Below are 22934 nucleotides of genomic sequence, written 5' to 3'. Positions count from 1 at the left end.
CCATCTTATTAAAATAGTAATGACATTGATACCACTGTATTAAAAAAGAAATTCTAATTTTATGTGGGCTAATCACTTTTATTGACCTAAATGAAACAATAACCCTGTTACTGACATTTATCCATATAAACATATTCACATTAACTTTACCACAAATAAATGAATTTATCCAGAACATTTTCTAGAAATACAGTATGCCTTTTGTTTTCCATTAGGAAAACAAAACCAGGCATGGTAGCACATATGCGGCATCTCAGCACTTAGGAGGCTGAGGTAAGAGGATTGCCATGAGTTCAAGGCTAGCATGGACTATGGAATGACTTCAACACAAGCTGGTACTATGCAGCAAGACCCTGTCTCAAAAAAATAAGAAAACAAAAACAATTTTTCTATAAATGCTTGATATAAAAAGTATTCATTAGCTTTTAATTAATGGGGCAAATGTAATACAAAGATCTATATAGTTGACACTTATAAGTAAAGGAATAATAAAAAAGCTTTACTTACTGCTATTTCTCTACATGCTGACATAGAGATCCCAGTTCCTTCTATTTGTTTTAAAGCATAGTCTTTATCATCTTTCCTGTAAAAACAAAGTTATTTTAATATGCAGATAAATCTATATTTATATGCATTTTAACCAAGAAATATAAATTATGTCACATATTTAATACATTCAATACATTTGACGTGATCACACATTACAAAGCAGGAAAATTCTTTATATAACATGGGCTAGTTCTATTATTTAAAGAACTTAACTTGTCAAGACTTCACAACTACTTATGGAAGAGATTCACACAGAGCTCTAGACTTATAGTAATAGGTTGCTTTTAGTCTAATATATGTATTTCTCTACATATACTAACTCAGATACCAGTGGGTTGAAAAGAGACAAAAATTTATCACTACAACACAAAATGGTTATAATTTTAAAAATATAATCATTATCTGATAACTACTTAGGCTTCCTCAAGTAACTAAGAGGTATTTGTTCAACATGCATGTGTTACACATTTACTCTGTATCTAGAACTATGTTAGGTATTAGGATACAGGAGGACTCTTTCAGGAAGATTTCTGTCTCTACATGAACAAATAATCTGCCTTAATACAGTATAATTGGTGCTATCATTGGGTAGTTATAAACCAATAAAGGTTACCTAAAGTTCCTCTGGTGGAGGAACTGAGCAAAGACTTCTAAGAAATATCTAACTAGGGCCAGCCATAGCTCAGTGGATTAAAGCACCTGCAAGCAGGTGCAGAGGCCGGGGTTTGACCCCTCCACTCCCTCAACCCCAGCCTGCCATGCCAGCCCTGAGGGCGTGCTGAGACAGCAACTGAGACTGGGCGTGGTGGTGCTTGCATGTAATCGCAGCACTTGGGAGGCTGTAAATAGGAGAATCACTAAAAGCCCAATCTAGTAGTGAGACCCTGAACACCCTGTAGACCCTTCCCTAAAACACAGAAAAAAGTATCTGATGAGTTAACAGTTGTTCTGAAGCATTTTGGACTCAGACCCTTTATTTATTATCAATACCTACTCTATAAGAATTTAAAGATAGAAACTTTTTTTTTTTTTTTAAGATAGAAACTGGGCCAGGGAGATGGCTCAGTGGAATAAGTGCTTCCCTGGCAAGTGCAAGGGCCTGAGTTCAATCCCTGGTTCTGCCAAAATAAATAGATAAATAAATAAATAAATAAATAAATAAATAAAGATAGAAACTTTTAAAAGGCAAAGATACAAAAGGATATAAAAATAATTAATGTTATAGTATTGTGATTTTTTTAGAACATCTGAAAGGATCACAGGAACATATAGGTGTTCCCAGATCACAGTATGAAAATTACTTTGTGTCAGTGATGAAGTATATGAGGTGAAAGAAAATAAAATATTTAAGAATGAATATACTACATAAATGCACATTATGAGGCTGGAGATAAAATTAGGATCCAGAATCCAAAAGTTTTTACTCCAAAAACAATAGTGAGGGGGACTTTACAGGTTTTTTTGTTTTTTAAGGACAATATCAATTATATTTTACATGGGAAATAGATCTTTGGTTGCCTTGTGGATGCTCAGAGAAAATTAAAAGAACAGAAACAAAGAATAATTAAAAACAATTAGTGTTAAAACTAATCAGTGAGCAATGAGGGTGTGTCTCAGTTACTCTTCTCTTGTTGCTGGGACAAATATTTGATACCCAAATGAAGGAAGGAAAGGTTTATTTATTTAGTTCACAGTTTCTGGAGGTTTCAGTCCATACTCAGCTGGCGCCAAGGCAGAGTGGCACATGGCAGAGAGCAACCTTTCATGGTAGAAGCAAAGAGCAGAGAAGAAGGGCGTGATAGCATCTCAGGCAGCTAGCTAATCTCTCCCCTCACAATGTAATGCAAATTCCCTGCCCCAGGGCAGGTGAAGCAGCCACAACCAAAATAATCAGTCATAAACTCTAGGAGCTGCTCCATGACTGTGAGGCTTTGGGGGGACAACTAGACACAACCCCTAACAGGGTGGTTACTGAAGAACGATGGTTAGTGCAGAGAGTAGAGTGGAAAGAAATAAGGTTGAACCAATAGCACTTGGAGTAAAGAAGCAGGAGTCAAAGATAAGGACGTGCACCCTCAGCAACAAAGAATGACATCAGTCCCCGAAATAAACTCAGCAGGAAGAAATGATCTGGGAAAAGAAGACACTTCCCTTTGGTGAAGGTTGAATTTCAGTAACCTGCAAGTTGTCTAGATGAGCATGGCTGATGACACACTGAAGGAAACACTGCTAAAGTCCAAGAGAACTGAATGATGACACATGGTAGGTTTACAATAACGGGCATATCCACAAATAGCTAAAGCTTTGCGAGTAGATGCAATGAGACCAAAGAGAAAGTATGTCAAGAAAACAATTTTCAAAAAGGATAGAGTAGTAAACCACTACAGGTATCTGTTAAGAAAAGACCTGAGAAGTATCTACTGAATTTAGCAATAATAAAGCCACCAGTGATTTAGTGTACTAGACAAAAATTTCAGGGTAATATAGTGGCAGGATCATACAGAAGGATGAAGAATGAATGGGAAATAAGTAATCTGAGACAATTAATAGAGATAATTTTCTGAAAGGAAGAAAATGTTTTTCTGAAAGTAGAGATGAGGTTTTAAATCAAAAAGAAGGGTATAAGTATTAGGTTTAGGTACAGTGCAAGTTTGATTCAATAAAGTAATAGCCTCTTGTAAATAATGTTCATTTATTATTTTATTGTTTTAAGACTTAAATTGCTTTTATAACATATTTAACACCAAATCCTTAGGAAAATCAATCCCAATTACAACATTATTTCCCTTGGGTGGGACAATCAGTTTTATAACATACTTTTTAGTAAAGCCGCATAGACACCTCCTACATTAAAAAGATAATCCATATATAATGCTAAATCTAAATAATTTTTGAAAAGTTCAAAAAGAAAAATGCAACTAAGATGTTAATAAGCTTTAAACACATGTACTGATAATTAAACAGGTGGCTAGTCACTAATATAACTCATTGTATTGTATCCACTATATGAGATTACCACCCTACACTTGAGCTCTTCAAGGAGTACATGATGGGAATGTAAGTATTAAATTAAACCAAATGCTCACCCATTAAGATCCTTAATATTCACTACATTTATTAATTTAAAAATGGTCAAGTTGCTAGAAGACAATTTCTCAATGGACTAAAAAAAGGTTCTGTGTGTCAGTAAATCCCCTTTCTCAGCTAAGCAATGCTGTCTTACTTTATAAAGTTATTGAAAAGTAACATGCAACAAGGATAATATCAAATATCAGAACAACTATTAATTATAAAAAGGAAACTTCTTTCTGAAAATCACTAAATATAAGCACCACCATTACACAACAGTGCTTTGTCACTTACAAAACATGCTTACTCCTTTGTTCATCCTCACATTTTTTAGTAAAAGTGATAAAGGAGATGAAAAAGACTGGCTCCCTAGTTTCAACAATGACCAAGTCAGATCATATGTACGAATAACTGCAATATAGTGTTCTAAGTACAGTTCACCTTTGAACAATGTAGGTTTGAAATGTATGGGTCTTCTCACATGTAAATTTAGGGGACGGGGATTTGTGACAACTTGAAAATAACTTGTAGGTGAACTGCGTAGCTAAGAAATATTTTTAAAAAATCAAGAAAATGGTAAGCCATGAATACACATAATATATAGAGAGGAGTCTAGTTTACCATTTATCATAAAATATACACAAATCCATAGTAAGTACCTGGCTTAGGGATGAACTCCATTCTGGGGGAACATTCGTAAGTCAGGATTGTTTATAAGTCTGACAAAATGAGTTATCTATCTTTGACACAAATAGGTAATGTAAAGCATTAAAACACACATGCATTCTGTAAACTATTCTTACTTTTATAATTACCTTAAAATGGTGGTGCAGTACAGCACAACAACGGCCATATAGGCATGATGGAGTGAACCAAGAAAAAAAGAGTTACCGGCTGGAAGAGTGCGAAATGGTGGAGCTGAAGGAACATCAGCAATAGGAGATGGAGGGCAAGATGGAACTTTGCTCATACCTACTGTTCATGACACAGGTTTTTTGATGGATTCAATTCTGTCTGTCCTCTGGAAAAAAATGATCCAATGATATCTGACTAGTAGCTCTTTTATTTTTTCAAAGATGACTTTGCAGCACTAGATGGCATTCTGAATGGCTACTGACTACAACCTTTGTGTACTGTTCTACACTGGCTTCCTGTACCTCAAAAATTAACAGTGTCTCATTAAGTAAAAAAAAATCCCCTTGTCATTTCCTGTATTGTGAATCTCTCTGGTTCTTCAGTTTCATCTTCTTGGCACTCTTCATCTTTCCACTGGGCCTCTAATTCTATCAAATCTTCATTAGTAAGTGCTGGTGTTACACAGCAGAGTTCAGGGAAGTTGTCCTCCTGCAGATTAAGAGGTACTGACTTCCTGCCAAGGCTCACTAAGTCACTGAAGACCGCTTTGGACTCCTTTCCCACCTCCAGTCCATGCACATCATGAACAAACAGCGGGCAAAGGTTTTTCCAAACCCCATTCTTGGTAACAGCCAAAACTCATGCCACACAAAATTATGATTATGGCCTTGCAGATGTTAGAGTCTCTTCCAAAATTTTCCACAGGGTTGCTCTGTTTCATCTATTGCTTTTGCTACCTGATGAAAAGTGAGGTAAATAATCTTTCTTGAAAGTCACAATAACTCCTTAGTCCATACATTGGATGAGCGCTGTTTTACTTTTCTCATTTGAGATAAAATAACCAATATTCAAAAAAGGTTTATTATTGTTCATAGTTCATAGTTTGCTGGCTCCAAGGCAGGGTGGCACAGCAGAGGGGTGTTCCAAAGGAGAAACAGTTCACAGCAAGCAGAAGGCATCAAAGTAATAAAGCAGCAGCAAGCAACAAGCAGCAGCAACAACAGCAGCCCTCTCTCTATCCCTTATACTCAACCTACCTGGCCACAGGCAGGAAGCACCCACACTGAGGATGGGCTTTTTCATTATCCACAGCCAGAACTATGCCACGCCAATCAGTGGACTAATTTAGTAATTACACGCCTTCAATCTCAGTATCACATGCACTAGATCAAGCCACCTCCAAAAAGCTCCACCTATCACTACAGGAAGCTTTGGGGGGAAATCGAGACATAAACCACAACAAGTGCTATAGTATTTGGCAGTAGATACACTACTCTGACATTGGAATAAGTCATTTATGAATTGTGGGTGACCTGGTGATCATCTTCAGTAATCTCTGGGATAAAGCAGTGAAAAAAACAGTCCTGGAAAATGGCATGGTTACTCCAAACTTTAAAATTAACTATTCCAGAATATAATGAGAGGGCCCTTGCCTATGTTTTTGAGGGCTCTTGGGTTCTCTAAGTGGTAAACTAAGAAAGGACTTAGTTTCACATTGCCAGAAGTACTGGTACCAAATAAAAGATCAGTCTGTGCTTTGCTGCTTTGAAGCCTGGAATCAACTTTTCCTTTTTACTGACATAACTTCATTTTGGCATCCACTTCTAGTACAGTCCCTGTTTCACTGATGTTAAAAAGTTGTTGGGTTAGATAAGCACCTTCATCAGTAACTTCTCTTAAAGTTTTTCTGGACATTCTTGGACAGCTATGGTATTTGCACTTGTAGCCTCCGGCTGGTTCTAGCCTTAGATCTATTACATTATCCATGGCCAGCAGTAAAAGATGCATCCTGTTTACACCGGTTTTTCCCCCCTTCCTTCTTCAAACAGGCTTTCAACTTTTTCTTGAACAAACATTGAACTGAGTGAGACACGAAGCTGATGTTGAATACACACACTGAAAAGTTTCTTCATCTCTTCTATAACTTTACCCTGCTTTTTGGGTATTACTGTTGATTGCCCTGGCACAGCAGATTTCTCATGTACCATGTTCTCATCCTTGTTAGAATGTGCCAAATGGTTGACTGACTCACATTTTAAGAATCAGTGATGTCTGCCACCTTTTCACCTTGGTCTAATCTTAATTATTTTCACTTTTGTCCATGATTATTGCTTTGTGCTTCCTATCAGTCCCCTTTACATTAATACTGCTTTACTTTTTCCTTCTGGACTTCCTGGGCTCTGACTTAACACTGTACTAATGTACACTATCACATTACAGTATGTACAGAGCAGCACAACTGTGACAATGTTTAGCAGACACATGAGGTTCTTCCGCAATTTGTTCCCCTCTATGAATATTCCTAAGTCAGGACTTATTTTATTATAAAAACATACAGATTGTGCATGGACTAGTCACAGCCACGAGATGTAAACATAAAGATGCAATATTAAATCCTAACTGCATGAACTTAATTGTGACACATACTGCACCACTATAATAATTTTATAGCCATCTCTTATTGCTTTTATAGTCAAAAGTTATACGCAGATTTCCAATTGTTACAGTATCATTCCAAGCCCCATACTGCTCCAGTGTCAACTACACAACTGTAGAGTGAAACTATAGAAAGCTCCAGAAATTTTGTTTTAACCTAAACTCTTAGTAATTTAAACAAGTTTGTCAGGAAGAAAGACATTGAGGACAGAAATCAGTAGCTTTGTAAGAAATCTCAGAAATAGGACCAGCACAGATGTTACCAGAATCATGGATACAGTATGTTCAAGGAACATCAGAGTAGCAACAAGTGATTTCATACCACTGGAACATATCACAAGTAAATGGGTACTGGGACCAGGCCTGACAACAAATGAGATTTTAGGAACAGAAGAAGTAAGTCTGGAAGGTCTTCTATGTCACTTATCTCCAAAGAGGAGCACAGAGTATACAAATGTCATACAAACCAATGACTGAGAAGATAATACTACATGTTATAGTTAGAATCTTAAATATGCTCCCAAAGACATGTATGTTAAAAGCTCTGTCCTTAGCCTTTAGTACTAATGGAAGATGACTGAACCTTTTAAGAGGTAGGATCGTGTAGGAGGTCCTCCAGTTAATGAGAATAAGCCTTTGGATGGCGTTGTGGGACTCTAGTTCCTTCCTGTTCCCATTACACATTACAATTACGAGGTAAATGGGTGGTTCCACCAAGGGCTCCCATCATAAAATGAGCCCCACAAGCCCAAAGGAACTAAGCTAACTGATCATTAATTGAAACTTTCAGAACTGTGAGCCAAAATAAATCCTTTCTCTTTGTAGGTATAATTATTTCAGTATTTGTTACAGTAAATGAAGTTGCCTAACATGTTACATTTTTAAAAAACAAAGTTGAAGGGAAATGTGCTATGTGAGCTAACTAAAGTGAAGAAGAGGAAATCAAGATGAACTTTAAAAGATAGAAGTAAAATGAAAATATTAAGCTTAAAACGGGTAGTATTTCAGGAGTATTGAACACATAAAGCTTTATCTCTTAAACCCTGCTGAAATTATGGTACAGAGAAATTTTTTTTCAATCCATCAGGATGAAAAAAAGGAGAAAACATAAATTAGTACGATGGTTGATCTTAATTATGGACCTGACTGGACTGGAATGAGTAAAGCATACTTCTGGATGGGTCTACGAGTAGTTTCCAAAGATGACTGGCATGCGGAGCAAAAAAGTCAGGAGGAATACTTGCTCTCAGTGCAGGCCGCACTGTCCAACAGTCTGCAGGCCCAGATAGAACAAAGGTGGAAAGAAGAAGCCCCCCCAGCAAAAGCTACCTCTCTACCCTGTTTGCAACTGCCATGAGGTGAAGGGCTTTGCTCCACTTCATCCTTTGCCATATTTCTGCCTTACAACAGGCCCTGAAATAATGGAGCCAAGCGATCCTGGACAGAAACCACTGAAAGTATGACCCAAGATAAAGCTTTCCTCCTTTTTTTCTAAAGCTTTTTTTTTTGGGGGGGGGGGAGGTGGGTTAGGAATGAAAAGCTGAGCAACATAAATAGAAAATGGACAAACAACTGATTGACAGGACGTAGGAAAATATAATCAAAACTGAGAGTGATGAAAGCAGAGTACCAATTAGAGGCATAAAACAATATCCTCCAAAGCACAGAACTGAGAATGTAAGTTTGGAAGTAGATTTGGAAAAGATAGAAGGAATGAGACATCTCATGAAACAGACAGAAAAAAATAAAGTGTGAAAAATGTGAAAGTGAAATACAGAAATCTGGCCTGGGGAGATAGCTCAGTGGCATAAGCACCTGCGCCTGGCAAGCACAGGAGCCCAAGTTCAATCTCCAGTACCACATGCCATGCTGGCCCTGGAACCAGGCATGGGTGGCACACTCCTGTAATCTCAGCACTAAGGAGGCTGAGACAGGAAGATCACTATGAATCTAAACTGTGTAGTGAAACCCTGTACCCACCCCTCAAAAATTACAAAAATCTGAGAAGCAACCTATGAGATCTAATACACAGATAATTAAGAGCTCCAAAAAAGAGAAAACAAAAAATAAACGGAAATTTACAAAATAATTGAAAGAAACCTCTCACACTGAGGGACATAATTTGCAAAACTAAAAGGGTCTATTAAGTTCCCAATACAACTGCATGAAAATAGATTCACCCAAGACACAATACCTAGATATTTCAGAAAAGTAGAGACAAACAGAACATTTTATAAATTTCCATGGGGGTAGAAAACAAGTCACTTACAAAGGATAAAGAATCCAGAGATCTTTGGTTTTTTAAACATCAGTTTTAGAAGCCAGATGTACTAGACTAGTCATACATTGTATAATACTATTAAATATTGATTACATTGTCAACAGATGTGTTTTGGTAGCTTAAGTCCCATCTGGGAGTATGTGTAGAATTACACTGTCAGCTGCAATGATTCAAAAGCATTGTGGAATACTCAGCCAGATCAAGGACCTTGAGCCAGAAGGTAAATCAGTGCACTGCTCTCCTTCAAGGAAAAAGTCATGTTACTAAAAAAAAAACAAAGCAGCCAAACTAGTCACTATATATTTTTGCACTAAAATTTTGAATAATTTTTAATAAAAGTTCTTTATTTCAAACAATTGAAGGTCCTAATTATCAATGTTCTTATTGCTGTATTTTCACATATTCTCTGGAATGGTTTCTTGTTTCCTGCTTTTTTTTAAAAAAATTTATTTGTTTGGTACAGGGTCTCACTATGCACTTTGGACTTGTATTGATCCTCCTACTTCAGCTTCCCTAGCACTGGGGTTACAGGCATGCACCACCATGTCTGGTTTTGGGGCCAGCATGGCACGCAATAGAGGGAAATCAAAGCCAGGTCCTTGTGTTTGCCAGGCAAGCGTTTTGACCGCTGAGCTATCTCCCCACCCCATTTTTTGCCTTTGGATACCATGCTGTAGGCTCACAATTATACCACCTAGAACTTCTATTGATTTTTTGTGACCTTAGGTCTCAATTCAGACTAATAAAATTCCTTAAGATTTATTTTGTACCTAAAATATCTGAATTTCCTGAATGAACACCAGGTAAAACAGAGATCTACTTCACTTCAAAAAAAAAAAAAAAGGGAACCCTAATGGGAATAATTAGATTTGATCAACTTTCTCTGATGTTATTTAATTCAAAAGTTATTATGAAAACTGATTTATATGTCAAATCAAAAGAGAAGTTCAGGCTCTACACATTAGTAAAATCAAATAAAATATATTACTGAATATATGTACACTTTTAGGTTGAGAAAGGCAGACTAGTCAGTGCTCATATAAAAATACATACAATTAGTATTTTAAACTGATTTTTAATTCTATGTTCAATAATTCTATGGATACTTAATGACTGATTTTTAATACATCAATTGTGTATTAAATGTCTATGAATGTTCCATTCTTTTTCATGCTAGTAAACATATTAATTTTTCCAGACTTAAATCACTCACTAGCACTCACTAGCAGAAACAAGCATCTTCTCTCACTAGATACATACTAAGGTCTACATGCTCTGAAGCCTCACTGGAAAAAGAATGCACTTGAACACTTCAAGGAAATGACCTGCTGAATTGTTAGGAATTAATACAACAGTAACACAGTTAGCTCCTAACTACAGTGACACAACACACTCTCAAATTACTGTCTGTCCAAGCAAGACACCTCAGAAGAGGATTCTTAAGAATCTTTCAGAAGATTATAATCTTAAAGAAAAGCAATGTTTTCATCCTAGATTTTTGGGTCAAGAAGCATGAAAGAGACAGTTTCTATCTATGACCCAGGGAACATGATCTAAATGGTCAGAACTAATGATTATCATGTTTCAGTTTGCATGGTCTTATTTTTTATATTCCAAGCTATTTTCTTTTTTCTCTGCTGGTTTGTTTTTGAACTGTTGAGACATTTGTTACCTTTAACAATGATACCCAGAAGACAACTATTCATAACATTGTTCTGTGAGTTTGTAATATGAATCTAACATGAGGATACAATATGTTCAAGATTTCATTAAAATATGCATTTAAATGAATGGTCAAGATTGTAGTAACTTTCCTTGGGGAGCAGTTCAACTCACTATAGTTTTATGGGCAATTACATTTAACTATTAAGCAACTCTTTAAAAAGTAAACTAAAAAATTTAATAGGACAGAAAACCTCATGATGTCACACTTAAGGATAGTTTGTGTTAATAGTAAAACCACATTTGGGACCCCTAATCTTTGCTTAGAAGTCCACACCTCTAATCTTTGCTTAGAAGTCCACTGCAAATTCTGTTAACAGTCTCTTAGTATCTGCCAGTGTTACAGTATTCAAATGTGCTCTCCAAAGTCTCAAATGTACACAAACATTTTTCCTTCATATATTTCAATTAGATAAACTTTAAAAGGAGGTTTATATAAAGAACTGATCTTAGTCCAACAATAGTTGAAGTTTTATGGATAACTTCCTGATCAATGGAATTCTAACAAAGACAAACATCTGAATTTCACAGAACAATGATCCAAAATGCTGAATTTGACCAGAGGTACTGCAAAAGTGGAGAAAAAAGCACTAATGATATACCTAACTGATCAGTAACCAAGGCCAACAGCAAGGCCAAAAGGAAACAAATTACTGCCCAAGGCTACACTATAACTGCAAAGAGTCCCAGCTATATATCGTATCTCCTGCCCCTAAACAATGCAGAAGTATCCAATGACCAAACTGATCTCACTTCTGGATAGCTTCCAAGCTAGGGCTCCTCTCCTTATTCTAGCCTCTTAGAATCAATTTAAACTCAAACATTTGCTCTCTTCCTCTTGAAATACCTCACAATTTTGATGTGAGATACCCCTTTCTAAAGCACATGATAAATTCTGGCAACAGGTATTTTTAATGCCCTTTATTGATAATTTATTGTTCTCAATAATCTTAAATGAGGTAACAATACATTTCACCAAACTGAAACATAGTCTTTTATTTAAATTAAATAAAATCTGAAAAAGTTAACCACACCATCTTTGGTTTAAGGTCCCTTACAATATTAACAAGTTTTGCTCTTTTCATAATTCTGACAAATAAAAACCACAAGTTAACTATTTTGCTAATTACACAGACACATTCAGATTATTACAACAACTAATTTTAGGTCAGGGAAATTTCCTGACAATTTGGGGGTGAAGTCCTGTGTTTGGTACTGTTGTGGTCCTGAGATAGGACAGTGAACAAATCCAAAAGGAACTAATTTCAAATTTCTTGGTAGCTCCAGATGCCAAACTCCCAAGTAATTAAGTTCAAAATAGTATCATGAAGGTGGGATCCTCATAGACATTATAAGATGACCACTTGTTAGCTGTTCCTTTCACCAACAGATAAAGAATACAGTGAGCAGCAGGCCAGCCATCTGCAAGCTAAGAAGTAAGCCTTCAGCTGGAATTATATTGGACAGTACATTGATCTTAGACTTCTCAGCCTTGAGAACTGAGAATCAGATACTCAACAGCATTTTTAACACAATTCTATATACTATCCCAAAACAACCAACCAATTATATGGAATTAGCACTATCCAAATGCAAAGAATTTCTTGACTTCTTGGGATAATATTATAACAGGAGGACAGTTAGTCCATTCATGCCAAAGATTAAAGTTTAATTTTTGCATGAAATTCATGTTACTTATAAAAATTCTGGTGGGTTGATATCATTCTGTAAATAATTTCAATTAGACATATATCCTAAAATGTCCCAGTTCTTAAGCCAAATTCAACATCATTGCCCTAGAGCTAGTATTACACTTTGCTTCCAAGCATCGAGAACAGCAAAAACTCATTTTACTCCAAGTAAATCAATGGAACTTCCTGGTAAAAAGGTCAAAATTGGATTCCCAGCTAGTGACAGCATTATCTAGCACTTTCCATGTGTCAAGATACTAAGCGTTTAAAAGACACGTCAAAATACAGAGAATGTGCTTTGAAACTACATAAAGTGTATTTTAAATCTTTAAACACAATGTACATATATGCTTTCCCTATATATATTTTTTTTCATTTTTATTAGTGCATGTCTATAGCATATGTTTACATTCTTTATGCAGAGTTGGTATATGTACATAACAATCTTAATTCCTTTTTAAAATTTAGTTTTCCTCTCCTTTCACCACCTCTACCTCTTGATCCCACTGCTATCTGACACTGACAAAAATCTCCCTAGATCCCATTATTTATCTTTTACTTTTTTTTTTTTATTTAGTATAGGGTCTACAGGGTCTCACTATGTAGATCGGACTCATAGTGATCCGCCTGTGTTCAGCCTCCCAAGAGCTGGGATTACAGGTGCACACCACTATGCCCAGCCTCAATTGCGGTCTCAGTGCACCCTGGGGGCAGGGCCGGCACAGCACACTGGGGATCGAAACAGCGTGCTGCACTCTGCCTAAGTAGGTGCTTTAGTCCACTGAGCTACCTGGCCGACCCCTATTTTATTCTTTATATTTTGTGGTTTTTTGGAGGGAGAGCTTTGAGATGATTGATTCTATTACATCGATTCATTTACATACTATTATGATTGAGATCCAAGATGTCCCTCAAAAAGTTCATGTGTTAGAAATGTGATTGGATCATGAGGGTACTATAGTCAGTGGATTCTTCAGCAGCTGAATGTGCTGTCAAGTGGGGCCTGACTGGAGGTGCCATCTAAAAGGATATATTCTTGTCCTTGTTTTTTTTCTCTATCTCTCTGCTTCCTGGCCAACACAGGGTGAATAGCTCTACCAGGCCTTATATAACATGGATTTTCTTCCTTGGAGTGGCCAACATTGGACTGAATCTCTAAAATTATGAGTCAGAATAAATCCACTTTAATTGCACATGTTGGTTATTTTGTCCCAGTGATGGAAAAGAGCCATTCTTAAGTGACAAGAAATTTTTAAAATCGGTATCATCACTTGTGGTCATAGGATATTATTTCATTAATATATTGCTAAATTTGTTTTGCTGCTATTTAATGGAATATCTTCTCAAAATGGTCATGAAAGATTTTGGGCTATAGTTTTCTTGTAGTGTCTGTCTGGCTTCAATATCAAGGTAATGTTCATCTTATAAAATGATTCAGAAAATATTCCTTCAGTTTCAGTGTTTTCTTAAAACATTAAAAGTAATTTTACCAGATCTTAAAGTGTTTGGTAGAGTTCACCCCAAAGAAATCATCAAGTCCAAAACTTTCTGTTAATCAAGAGATTTTTCCATTATTGAATCAACTATCCAATTTGTTACACTTCTACTGAAATGGAAAGAATATTAATTTGTCAATTGGTAGATATAGCCACCAATGTAGCCATTTCATTCTGGTCTTCAGGGAGTCATGGTGGTCCACAGGCTATGGAGGGCACAGATATATAATGCCCCCTGCTTCACCAGACACCTGGTTGGAAATATGAGTCTATATGGGAGATACCACAGATCTCAACAGGTTTCCATCCTCCTGTGCAGAAGCCTTCAGGAGGACCTCAGAACACAGACTTGTATGGAGATATCTAAGGCATCAGCTTCATCAGAGACACTGTTGGAAATGTGAGCCTCTATAGAGATGCCCCAGTATTCAAAAGGCCTATTTTCTGCAGAGATACCCGCATGAAGATACTCAGACCTAGTCTTTGGTCCATCTTCTCCATAGGTCCTACAAAGCACTACAGGAAACATCCTATCAATCCCACTAATCTCACCATTAGGTTGTATCCTTAATAATTGGAAATAATTTAACCTTTATTGATAATCTGAACAAAAACAACTTATCAGTTGAAATACAGGTATCCTACAGTATAAACTAGGAGATGGGGAGGTAGCCAGGAAACTGCAGTCTAAATTATTCTATTCTTCAATTAGATCTTTCCTGCAAAAGGGAAGGAAAATGATCTAAGATACCTTACATTCAGGTTTTTATGGTTCTGTATCAAAACCTAACCCTTTGCAAAGGCCCAAGACATGCAGTACTTAAAGATGGCCCAGAACCACAGGTTAGTATCACTGATGAATCCTTCTTCAGACCATCAACTGTCTCTCAAGAGAAACGGGTCTCTCCTGATAGTTAATGGGCAATCTACTCAGGTCAATGCATCAGTGCTAACCTCTCCTAGTGACTCAGAAACTGCACTAATGGCTAGCTCCCCAGAGATACCCAATGCCCCACAGTTCTCTCCTACTGCTCTTCAGGCAAACTGAAGCCAAGGAGGGGAACTTCCTACTCTTCTAACACATATTGTCCCTAAACTATGTTACAAGGGTCAAGAAGACTATCCAAACCCAGGTTTCTTTCAAAGGCAGACATCTAACATTGTAAAGAATGTATAGACCAATTCTCTGAAGAACCTAGTAGGTTTGTATATGTCTTTCAAACACTGTCTCTCAGTTTTGACTTTTTATGGTAAAATGTCCAGTTTGTCCTGGCTACTGTAATACTATACTCCAGCTGAAAAACAAAGATTCCTAGAGAAAGCTAGGAGAAATGCAAATGAACAACATGCCACAGAAAGACTCAAGAATTACCAAGGAGAGGTTACTATGCCTCTGACAGAACCAAATTGAGACTATAATACTACAGGTGAGCTAGATATGAAATTTAAGATGATGATCACACTTCTCATGGTAATGAAAAGATACATTAGGTGTTTAACTATGAAAAGTGAGAGATGAAACAAAGCAAAGAGAAAAATCCAGCTATCTTTCATAATGGGTTTGAAGAAGATTTCTATAAATATACCATTTTAGAGCCGTCTTCCAAGGAGGTACAGGCCGAATGGGACACTATTTTATTAGATAACAAGCCACAGATACTCAGCACAAATTACAAAACCTCAGATGGATCCACAGATCCCTTCTACCCAATTGGTAGATACAGCCTTTTCTAAGTTCAACAATTGGGATCTGAAAAAGACAGAAAGGAAAAGAACTGAAAGCAAAAACTGACCAAAATTATGGCCACTGCAACTGGCAGTGCATTAAGTATACTAAAGCTGTTCAAAGAAAACCCAACATTAATCAAGCAAAAATTCTTATTTTAACTGCAAGGTCATCTGATACTAGGGATAGGACTGTACTATTTCCTGCCCAAGCCCTGCTCTGCTTTTGGTCGATGTTACTGACTGTCTCAGTTATTTTTCTCTCATTGCTAGGACCAAACACCCAACACCCAAAGTTAAGGAAGGAAAGGTTTATTTAGCTCACAGTTAGTGGACGTTTCAGTCCATACATGGGAGGCTCCAAGGCAGAGTGGCACATGGCAGAGGGCAGACTTTCATGGTGGCAGTAAACAGCAAAAAGCAAAGGGAGGAGCAGCAGTTGCAGCAGCTAGCAAGGCTCCCTGGCCGCTTTATATCGTATTCAGACTATCTGCCCCAGGGCAGTGTAGCACTCACATCCATAATCACAGCATTAGATCATGAATTAATCACAAACTCTAGAAGCCTACCCCAGTGACTGCATGAGGCTTTGGACATACAATTAGACACAAACCATAATACTAACCCACTGTACAAGACTCTCCCACTCAGAGAGGGTAGGCCAGCGAAAACTCTCACTGTCCAGTCTGATAAAAAAGGAAAGAGCCCAGGGCCAGCTACAACGTCACTAGGAAAGATGTCATAGTTAAGTAAATTCAATTTCTTATCAATACAGGAGTAGTTTACTCAGTTTTAACCTCTTCAGGTAAACCCTCCTCTAAATCTACACACATAATTAGGACAGAAGGGAGCCCTAATCAGAGCCTAATTTCTACTTCATATGCCAATTTAAAGGTCAAATATTCAACCATTAGTTTTTAATTGTCCCATAGTGTCATCACCCCTTATTAGGAAGAGATTTACTATTAAAATTAGGAGCTGTTCTCCAATTTGAGCAAAAGACAAAGTAGATTTTGCCCCTTAAGACCACACCGGAGTTGGTCTAACAAGTTAGTAAGTAGACCTGTTGAATTGTACTGTATCTGGAAAGGCAAATTCATCATCATTATTAATTATAAAACTAAAAGATCCTGGCTCTTCGTAACTAAAAACAATATACTGTCAAAGAACAGGCCTGTGAACACTCTGGCCTCTCATAAACAGGCTTCTCATACCTGGCCTTTTGCAGCCTTGTCAGTCCCCTTGCAACACTCCCATTGTCCTCAGAAAAAATTCTTTGGGAGAATGTCATATGATACAAGATTTCTGTAATGCTGATAAGGTTATAACTCCAATCAACCTTCCCAAATTCTAGGAGATACAAACTCATTCTCAGTTTTGAACTTCAAAGATTTTTTTCCCTTATTCCTCTCCACCTAGACTTCCAATTCCTGTTTGCCTTTGAATGGGACAACTTCATCTCAAAAGATAAATAGCAATATATTTACACAATTCTCCCACAGGGTTTTAGAGATGGTCTCTATCTTTTTGCTCAAGCATTGGAAAAGGATTTATGAACCTATAAACTTACAAGGACCTTCTTTAGTTTACAGATTATATTCTAATCCACAGCCCCAAATGGGACCTATCCAACCATAATACAATGGGAACTCCATTCACAACTTCATTCATTCCACAATTGTGGTTACAAACCAAATTGGTCATGAAACAAAACAAAGTGTCTGGTCCCCATTTTTATGAGTAGCTCCCTTTGATAGGCTCATGATTCCTATCACCACCTTTTCTGGGCTCTTGATTTCTGGTCTAACTTCATGTTTTCCAGCATTTAGCAGCTACATATCAGGCAGATGACCATCTGAGGATTTCAGGCCATTACCCCAGGACCAGTTCTGAAGTGCCCAAGGCCTCTATCGAGTACCTTGATCAGTTAGGGCTAGAGTTCTATGATTTTCGAACAAGAGAAAACATTCCAGAAGAATTAAGATTAACAGTCTTCAGCAACCCATAAAGAGTTATAGGAGCCATGCATCTCAGGTGGAAATAGAGGCAAGAAGCAGAGAAAGAAAAATACCTAGAGAAGGGGAGCTGAGGGGCAAGGGTAAAAGAAGCTAGATCTCCAAAACCAAAAAAAAAAAAAAAAAAAAAATCCAGTTTTAACAACTAGAAAAAACCTCATTCAGACAAGGTGGGCACATTTGTTACAGGTTTCTAGAGGGCTAAGGCAGCTCTCTAAAAACGACAAAGAGCATTGGCTTGAAAAACTAGGCCATACCAGGGAAATATATTGTATAAAATAGCTTGAATACCCAAAAGAAATCCCAACTTAATTATAATTAATTATAATATCACTTGCATTGTGGTTTTGCTGACAACACACGAGCCATGACAAAAGATTCATATAACGACAAAGGCTGCCTCCTCAAACTGAAACTTGCCCCAGACTAGAATGGATCACTGTGCTAGCTCAAATCTCTATATGTAAAAACCACATAGGGGATTCTGACATCTGGCTTCTTCAAGGCCATGAGCTCTTTTCATTGGTGTACTCCCACCCCAAGGAGTATAAATCTAGTAATAAATCAAGGCTTTCATTGTTACTTCTTTATGTCCTGCTCATTTCTTTGTTCAAGACATACCAAGAACCTAAGACTGTCACAACTACTGACAACAGACATCTTTGAGATCATTTCCTTGTATTTCAGTGAATTTCTTATGTACTTCTTTAATTCAAGTCTTTCATTAAATTTGGGAGACTTCGGCTATTATTTCTTCAAATATTTTCTTTGCCTTCTGTAACTCCACAAAGCATGTTTGCATCATAGATCCTCCTTAACACTTTGTTCAGCCTTTACTCCTGCCCTTCCTCCTTTTTTTTTTTTAAAGACAGAATCTCACTATGTATTATGAGTTGCCATTCAATTCTTTAGTTCTTTTGTAGCCCAGGCTGGTCTTGAACTTGGAAATTCTCCTGCCTCAGACTCACAAGTGATGGAATTACAGGTGTGCAATGCCACATCTGGCCTACTGTAACCTTTTTTGTTTCTGTTCCTCAGATTTAATAATTTCCATTGTCTTCAAATTCATTTTCTACCTACTTAACTTTGCCTTTGGATCTATCTATTAGGGTAGTGGATGGCTAACTGGTGATCAGCTTGTTACACCCAGATGAACTGAACTAGCATGGTGCTGGGTGTGGGAGGTCCACCTGAAGGTTTTTACTATCTGTATGAGGCAGAAGAAAAGCTGTTGAAAGGCTGTTAAGGAAGCTGTTTGAAGAAATTGTTGGAACTGTTGGAATCTGCTGGTTCTCTTGGATTTTTCTGTTGGAGGACTTTGTCATGCTGTTTTGCATGTCAACTTGGTTGTTATTGTTGAAAGAAGACCTCCAGATATCACTAAGAATGACCATAGCTCATTTTGGGAGAGCTCTGGTCCTCTGGTCCTCTTCAGCATCACTTCCTGGTTCTGGAGAGGAAGATGGTGCACTGCTCAACTTCTTGGAGAAGCTTGTCACCTTTGTTTTCCTGATGGGAACTCAGCTTTTCTCATCACTGGAAAAGCTCAGAACCTCACTGTTACTGAGAATGGCTGTGGTACTTCTCATGGAAACACTGGTTCTTACCTTGAGCATTGACTGCTTCCTGCTTTCAGTTCAGATCCTTCAGCGTGCTGCCACAGACTTTCTAGCTTCCACCACTGACCTTTGGACCACTCTAGTGCAGATCTGTGAAGCAGGCCTGCATGAAACATTGTCTTGGGCTCTAGGCCTCCAAATCGACTGGTAAGAGGCATTGTTATGGGCGTTAAGTTTTCAGCTGGACTCATGTAGTATATTAGGATACAGGCCCTCATTTGTATTCTTTGGTCTTTAGTGTGTGGACAGATTTCCTGCACTCAATGTTAAGATTCTGAGGGTGATTATAAAATAATCTTATAAAATGTGTTCTGTACTGTATTGTTCCCCTTGCAAAAGAACCTAAACCATGACAAGTAAGTTTTTTAGTTACTATACTTTTCAACTCTGGAACTGCTTTTTAGTCCCTTTTTGTATTTTTCTTAAACTGGTATTTCCATTTTGTTCACAAACTATTTTCTTTCTCCTATCTTCCTTTAGTTCTTTCAGTATGCTTAATACAGTTGTTTTAAAGTCTGTCTAGTATAGTTTTCTTACCAGGATTATATACTGAAAAATGTATCATTGGGCAGTTTCAGAGTTGCAGAAAAGTCACAGAGTATTCTTATACAAACTTAGATGGGATAGCCTACTATAAATCTATGTTATATGGCACAAACATATAATCCTGTATGTAGCATATTGTAGACCAAAAAGCCACTATCTAGACCAGCACTGTAGATCTGCTATCAAGTCTTTGTCAGGGACTATTTCTGCTGACTTTTCTTCCACTGAATGAATCATACTTTTCTGTTTCTTTGTATATGTTGTGCTTTATTTGTTTTGTAATGTAACTCTAAAAAATCAAAGTCTCCCCTTCCTCCAGGGATTGGCTTTTTTCATTTTCCTTTCTGATTTTTACAGATGGGTAGCAAACCTTTTAGAACTATCAACAATACAAACAGCTTGGTGCAGAACACATGCCATACATTCACCCACTGTTATAGTCTATCTTGGTGTCAAGAATAAGCCTGAGTCTTACATCCTGTGAATAGATATTTTCTAATTTTTCCTACAGAAAATATTTATTTATTTAAAGGTCCTATTCCTAAATATCTTTTTCTTAAAAATGTAAAAAGAAAAACAAATGGAGAAAAAGGTATAACAGTCTTTTAAATCATCTTGAATTCATTATTTAGGAAGACAGAGTTTGCAACCATGGGATGAGGGGCAGCAACAATACTTTACTTCCTATACTTTGTGGATCAAAGGCAGAAATCAGAACACAGATTACTAATTTTTTGTATACAGGGTCTTTTTACCCCACCATAGTTCCCACAAAGTTCTGTGCAGGCTGCTGTATCAGCACATGCATGCCTGCCTAACTACTGAGGGTAGGAAATAGGTAGCTCTTATTAGAGCTACAAAAGGGAAACACACTGAAATTAAATGCAACCCCTTTCCTGGAACTTAACCCACCCTCTGATAGATTCCAGGATTCCACAATGTTATACAGGACAGAATCTACCAGGACAATTGTTGTCTATATGTAAACACAGCTTCTCAGTGCTTCCTACTCCACTATCTTCCCAGAAGTTTATTTTTAATAATGACTTCAAGAACAATGTATTATCATTATTCCAATATTATATATGAGAAAACAGTTTAAAGAACCCAAAGTAACAAGGTTAGGAAGAAGTGAACCTAAACTTTAAACCTAGGCACTCTAATTACAGAAAATAATCTCAAGCACAATGCTGAACTAGCTCTCTAGAGAATATGCAATCCTTCCACCACTCTGAAGGAAATTAGACCATTAGCACTTTTTACAACTTCCTGCTCTTTAAAACAGACTTAGGCAGCTTCACCATAGGTATAAAAGGAATAAATAAATGAACACCCATTGGGTGAATTACTGACATTTATTTTTCACAACAAAATACAAAAACTTCTTTATCCCTGTTTTACAACTGAACAAATTATGGTCTAGGGAAGTTAAGTGCTTTGCTCAAGGTCACTGAGTTAGTAACCCAGGAAGATTCCAGAACCTGAATTCTTATAATGGGATATTCCTTAAATATCCACTGGGTTTAGCAACACAGAGAATGGTGACATTAGCAAGTTCAGTGAAAAAAAAGCCAAATATGAAAGACTTGAGGAGTAATGGAAGAAAATAGGGGTAAGATGAACAAACAACTCTTTTAAGAAACATATTTGTAAGCAAAGATGAAAGACAGTAGAAAGGGGATTCAGTGCCCAGAAAGTTTTATTGATGAACTTGCTATTAGAAGTAGAGTAGCAACAGCGCAGGCCCGGCGCGTAAGTGAGACCGCCCAGGGCCACCAGATCCTCATTCGACCCAGAGCACAGGCCCAGTGTGGAACCTACACCAGAACTCCCTGCAAAGAGGCTACAGGCAAGACCCGCCCAGCTGATTCAGGAACAGAATGTCTTGCAACAGTGGCACAGAGGGTTCAACTCCAAGGGCTGCAACAGGAAGAAGTGGAGCACAAAAACCAGATCCAAGCCATGCCCACTTGGATGAATTTGAACTTGGTAGATCCAGACCTGGTGCTAAGGTAATAACTCTAAGCTCCACACTAAAGGTCAGAAGACAGTGCTGTAGAAAATGACAAAGAGAAGTAACAAAATGAGGTCTCAGGCCTCAAGCCCACCCAGAACAAATGCAGAAGACACTAGCATAGAAGAAATTGGAAATCACACACCTGAAATCTCTGAAATAAAGAGATTCCAATACAAGCACTAGAAGTAAAAAAAACAACTGCAGAAAGGTATACAAGAAATCAGATCAGAAATTATTTCTCAAGTAAAAAAAGAAATGATAACTATAATGAAAGAAGTATTAAGTGCTTCTGAAGAAGGCACTGACAAAAAAATTTGAGCAGAATATACAAATGATGGAATCCTTGAATAAGCAGTATAGGAAAGAAACAGAATGCATGAAGCAGATCCAAAGTGATATACAGAAATTTAAAAGCTCAATCACAAGCTGGCAAAACTGTTTGAATGAAAGTGAGAATAGACTTTTAGACCTTAAGGGCACCACTGCAGCTAGTGAAAAAGTAAGAAAAGATCTCTTAAAAACAACTAGGGTGCAGGAAAAAATAATTCAATACCTGTAAGATGATGCAAAGATGAACGTGAGACTAACAGACATGAGAATGAGTCAATAGAAATGAATATGGATGGAAATAATAGCAAAAAACTTCCCAAATATGGGGAAAACATCTGACATTCAGTAACCAAAGCATACAGAACTCCAAATAACATCAACCCAATTAAAAACACACCCACACATATAATAATCAAGATCCCAGAAATTCAGCACAGGAACAGTATTCTAAAAGCCTCTAAAGAAAAGAAATAAACAGAAAGATATAACACAAGGAAAAGGAAAGCAGGATCTCAAGGACTAACCAAGAGAGGGAAAGGAGATGAACTAGGAAACATGACAATGTCAAGCCATACAGTTATAT

At 37.2% G+C, this 22934-nt stretch overlaps 1 protein-coding gene across 5 annotated transcripts in view; it reads right to left on the bottom strand.

Moving 5' to 3' along the window:
• The window catches only part of Cdk8 (cyclin dependent kinase 8), a 144836-nt gene that overhangs the window by 73995 nt on the left and 47907 nt on the right, over positions 1-22934 (bottom strand). For all 5 annotated transcript variants that reach the window (XM_004631041.2, XM_004631042.2, XM_023715099.1 and 2 more), the window contains exon 2: positions 508-583. In XM_004631041.2, coding sequence (XP_004631098.1) covers positions 508-583 — 76 coding nt within the window. The remainder of the gene's footprint in view (positions 1-507; positions 584-22934) is intronic.

The sequence above is a fragment of the Octodon degus genome, unplaced genomic scaffold (assembly GCF_000260255.1).
Source record: "Octodon degus isolate 3935 unplaced genomic scaffold, OctDeg1.0 scaffold00038, whole genome shotgun sequence".
Classification (NCBI taxonomy): domain Eukaryota; kingdom Metazoa; phylum Chordata; class Mammalia; order Rodentia; family Octodontidae; genus Octodon; species Octodon degus.
Note: the sequence above shows the minus strand (reverse complement) of the source record. Positions and strands in the feature narration are given on the sequence as shown.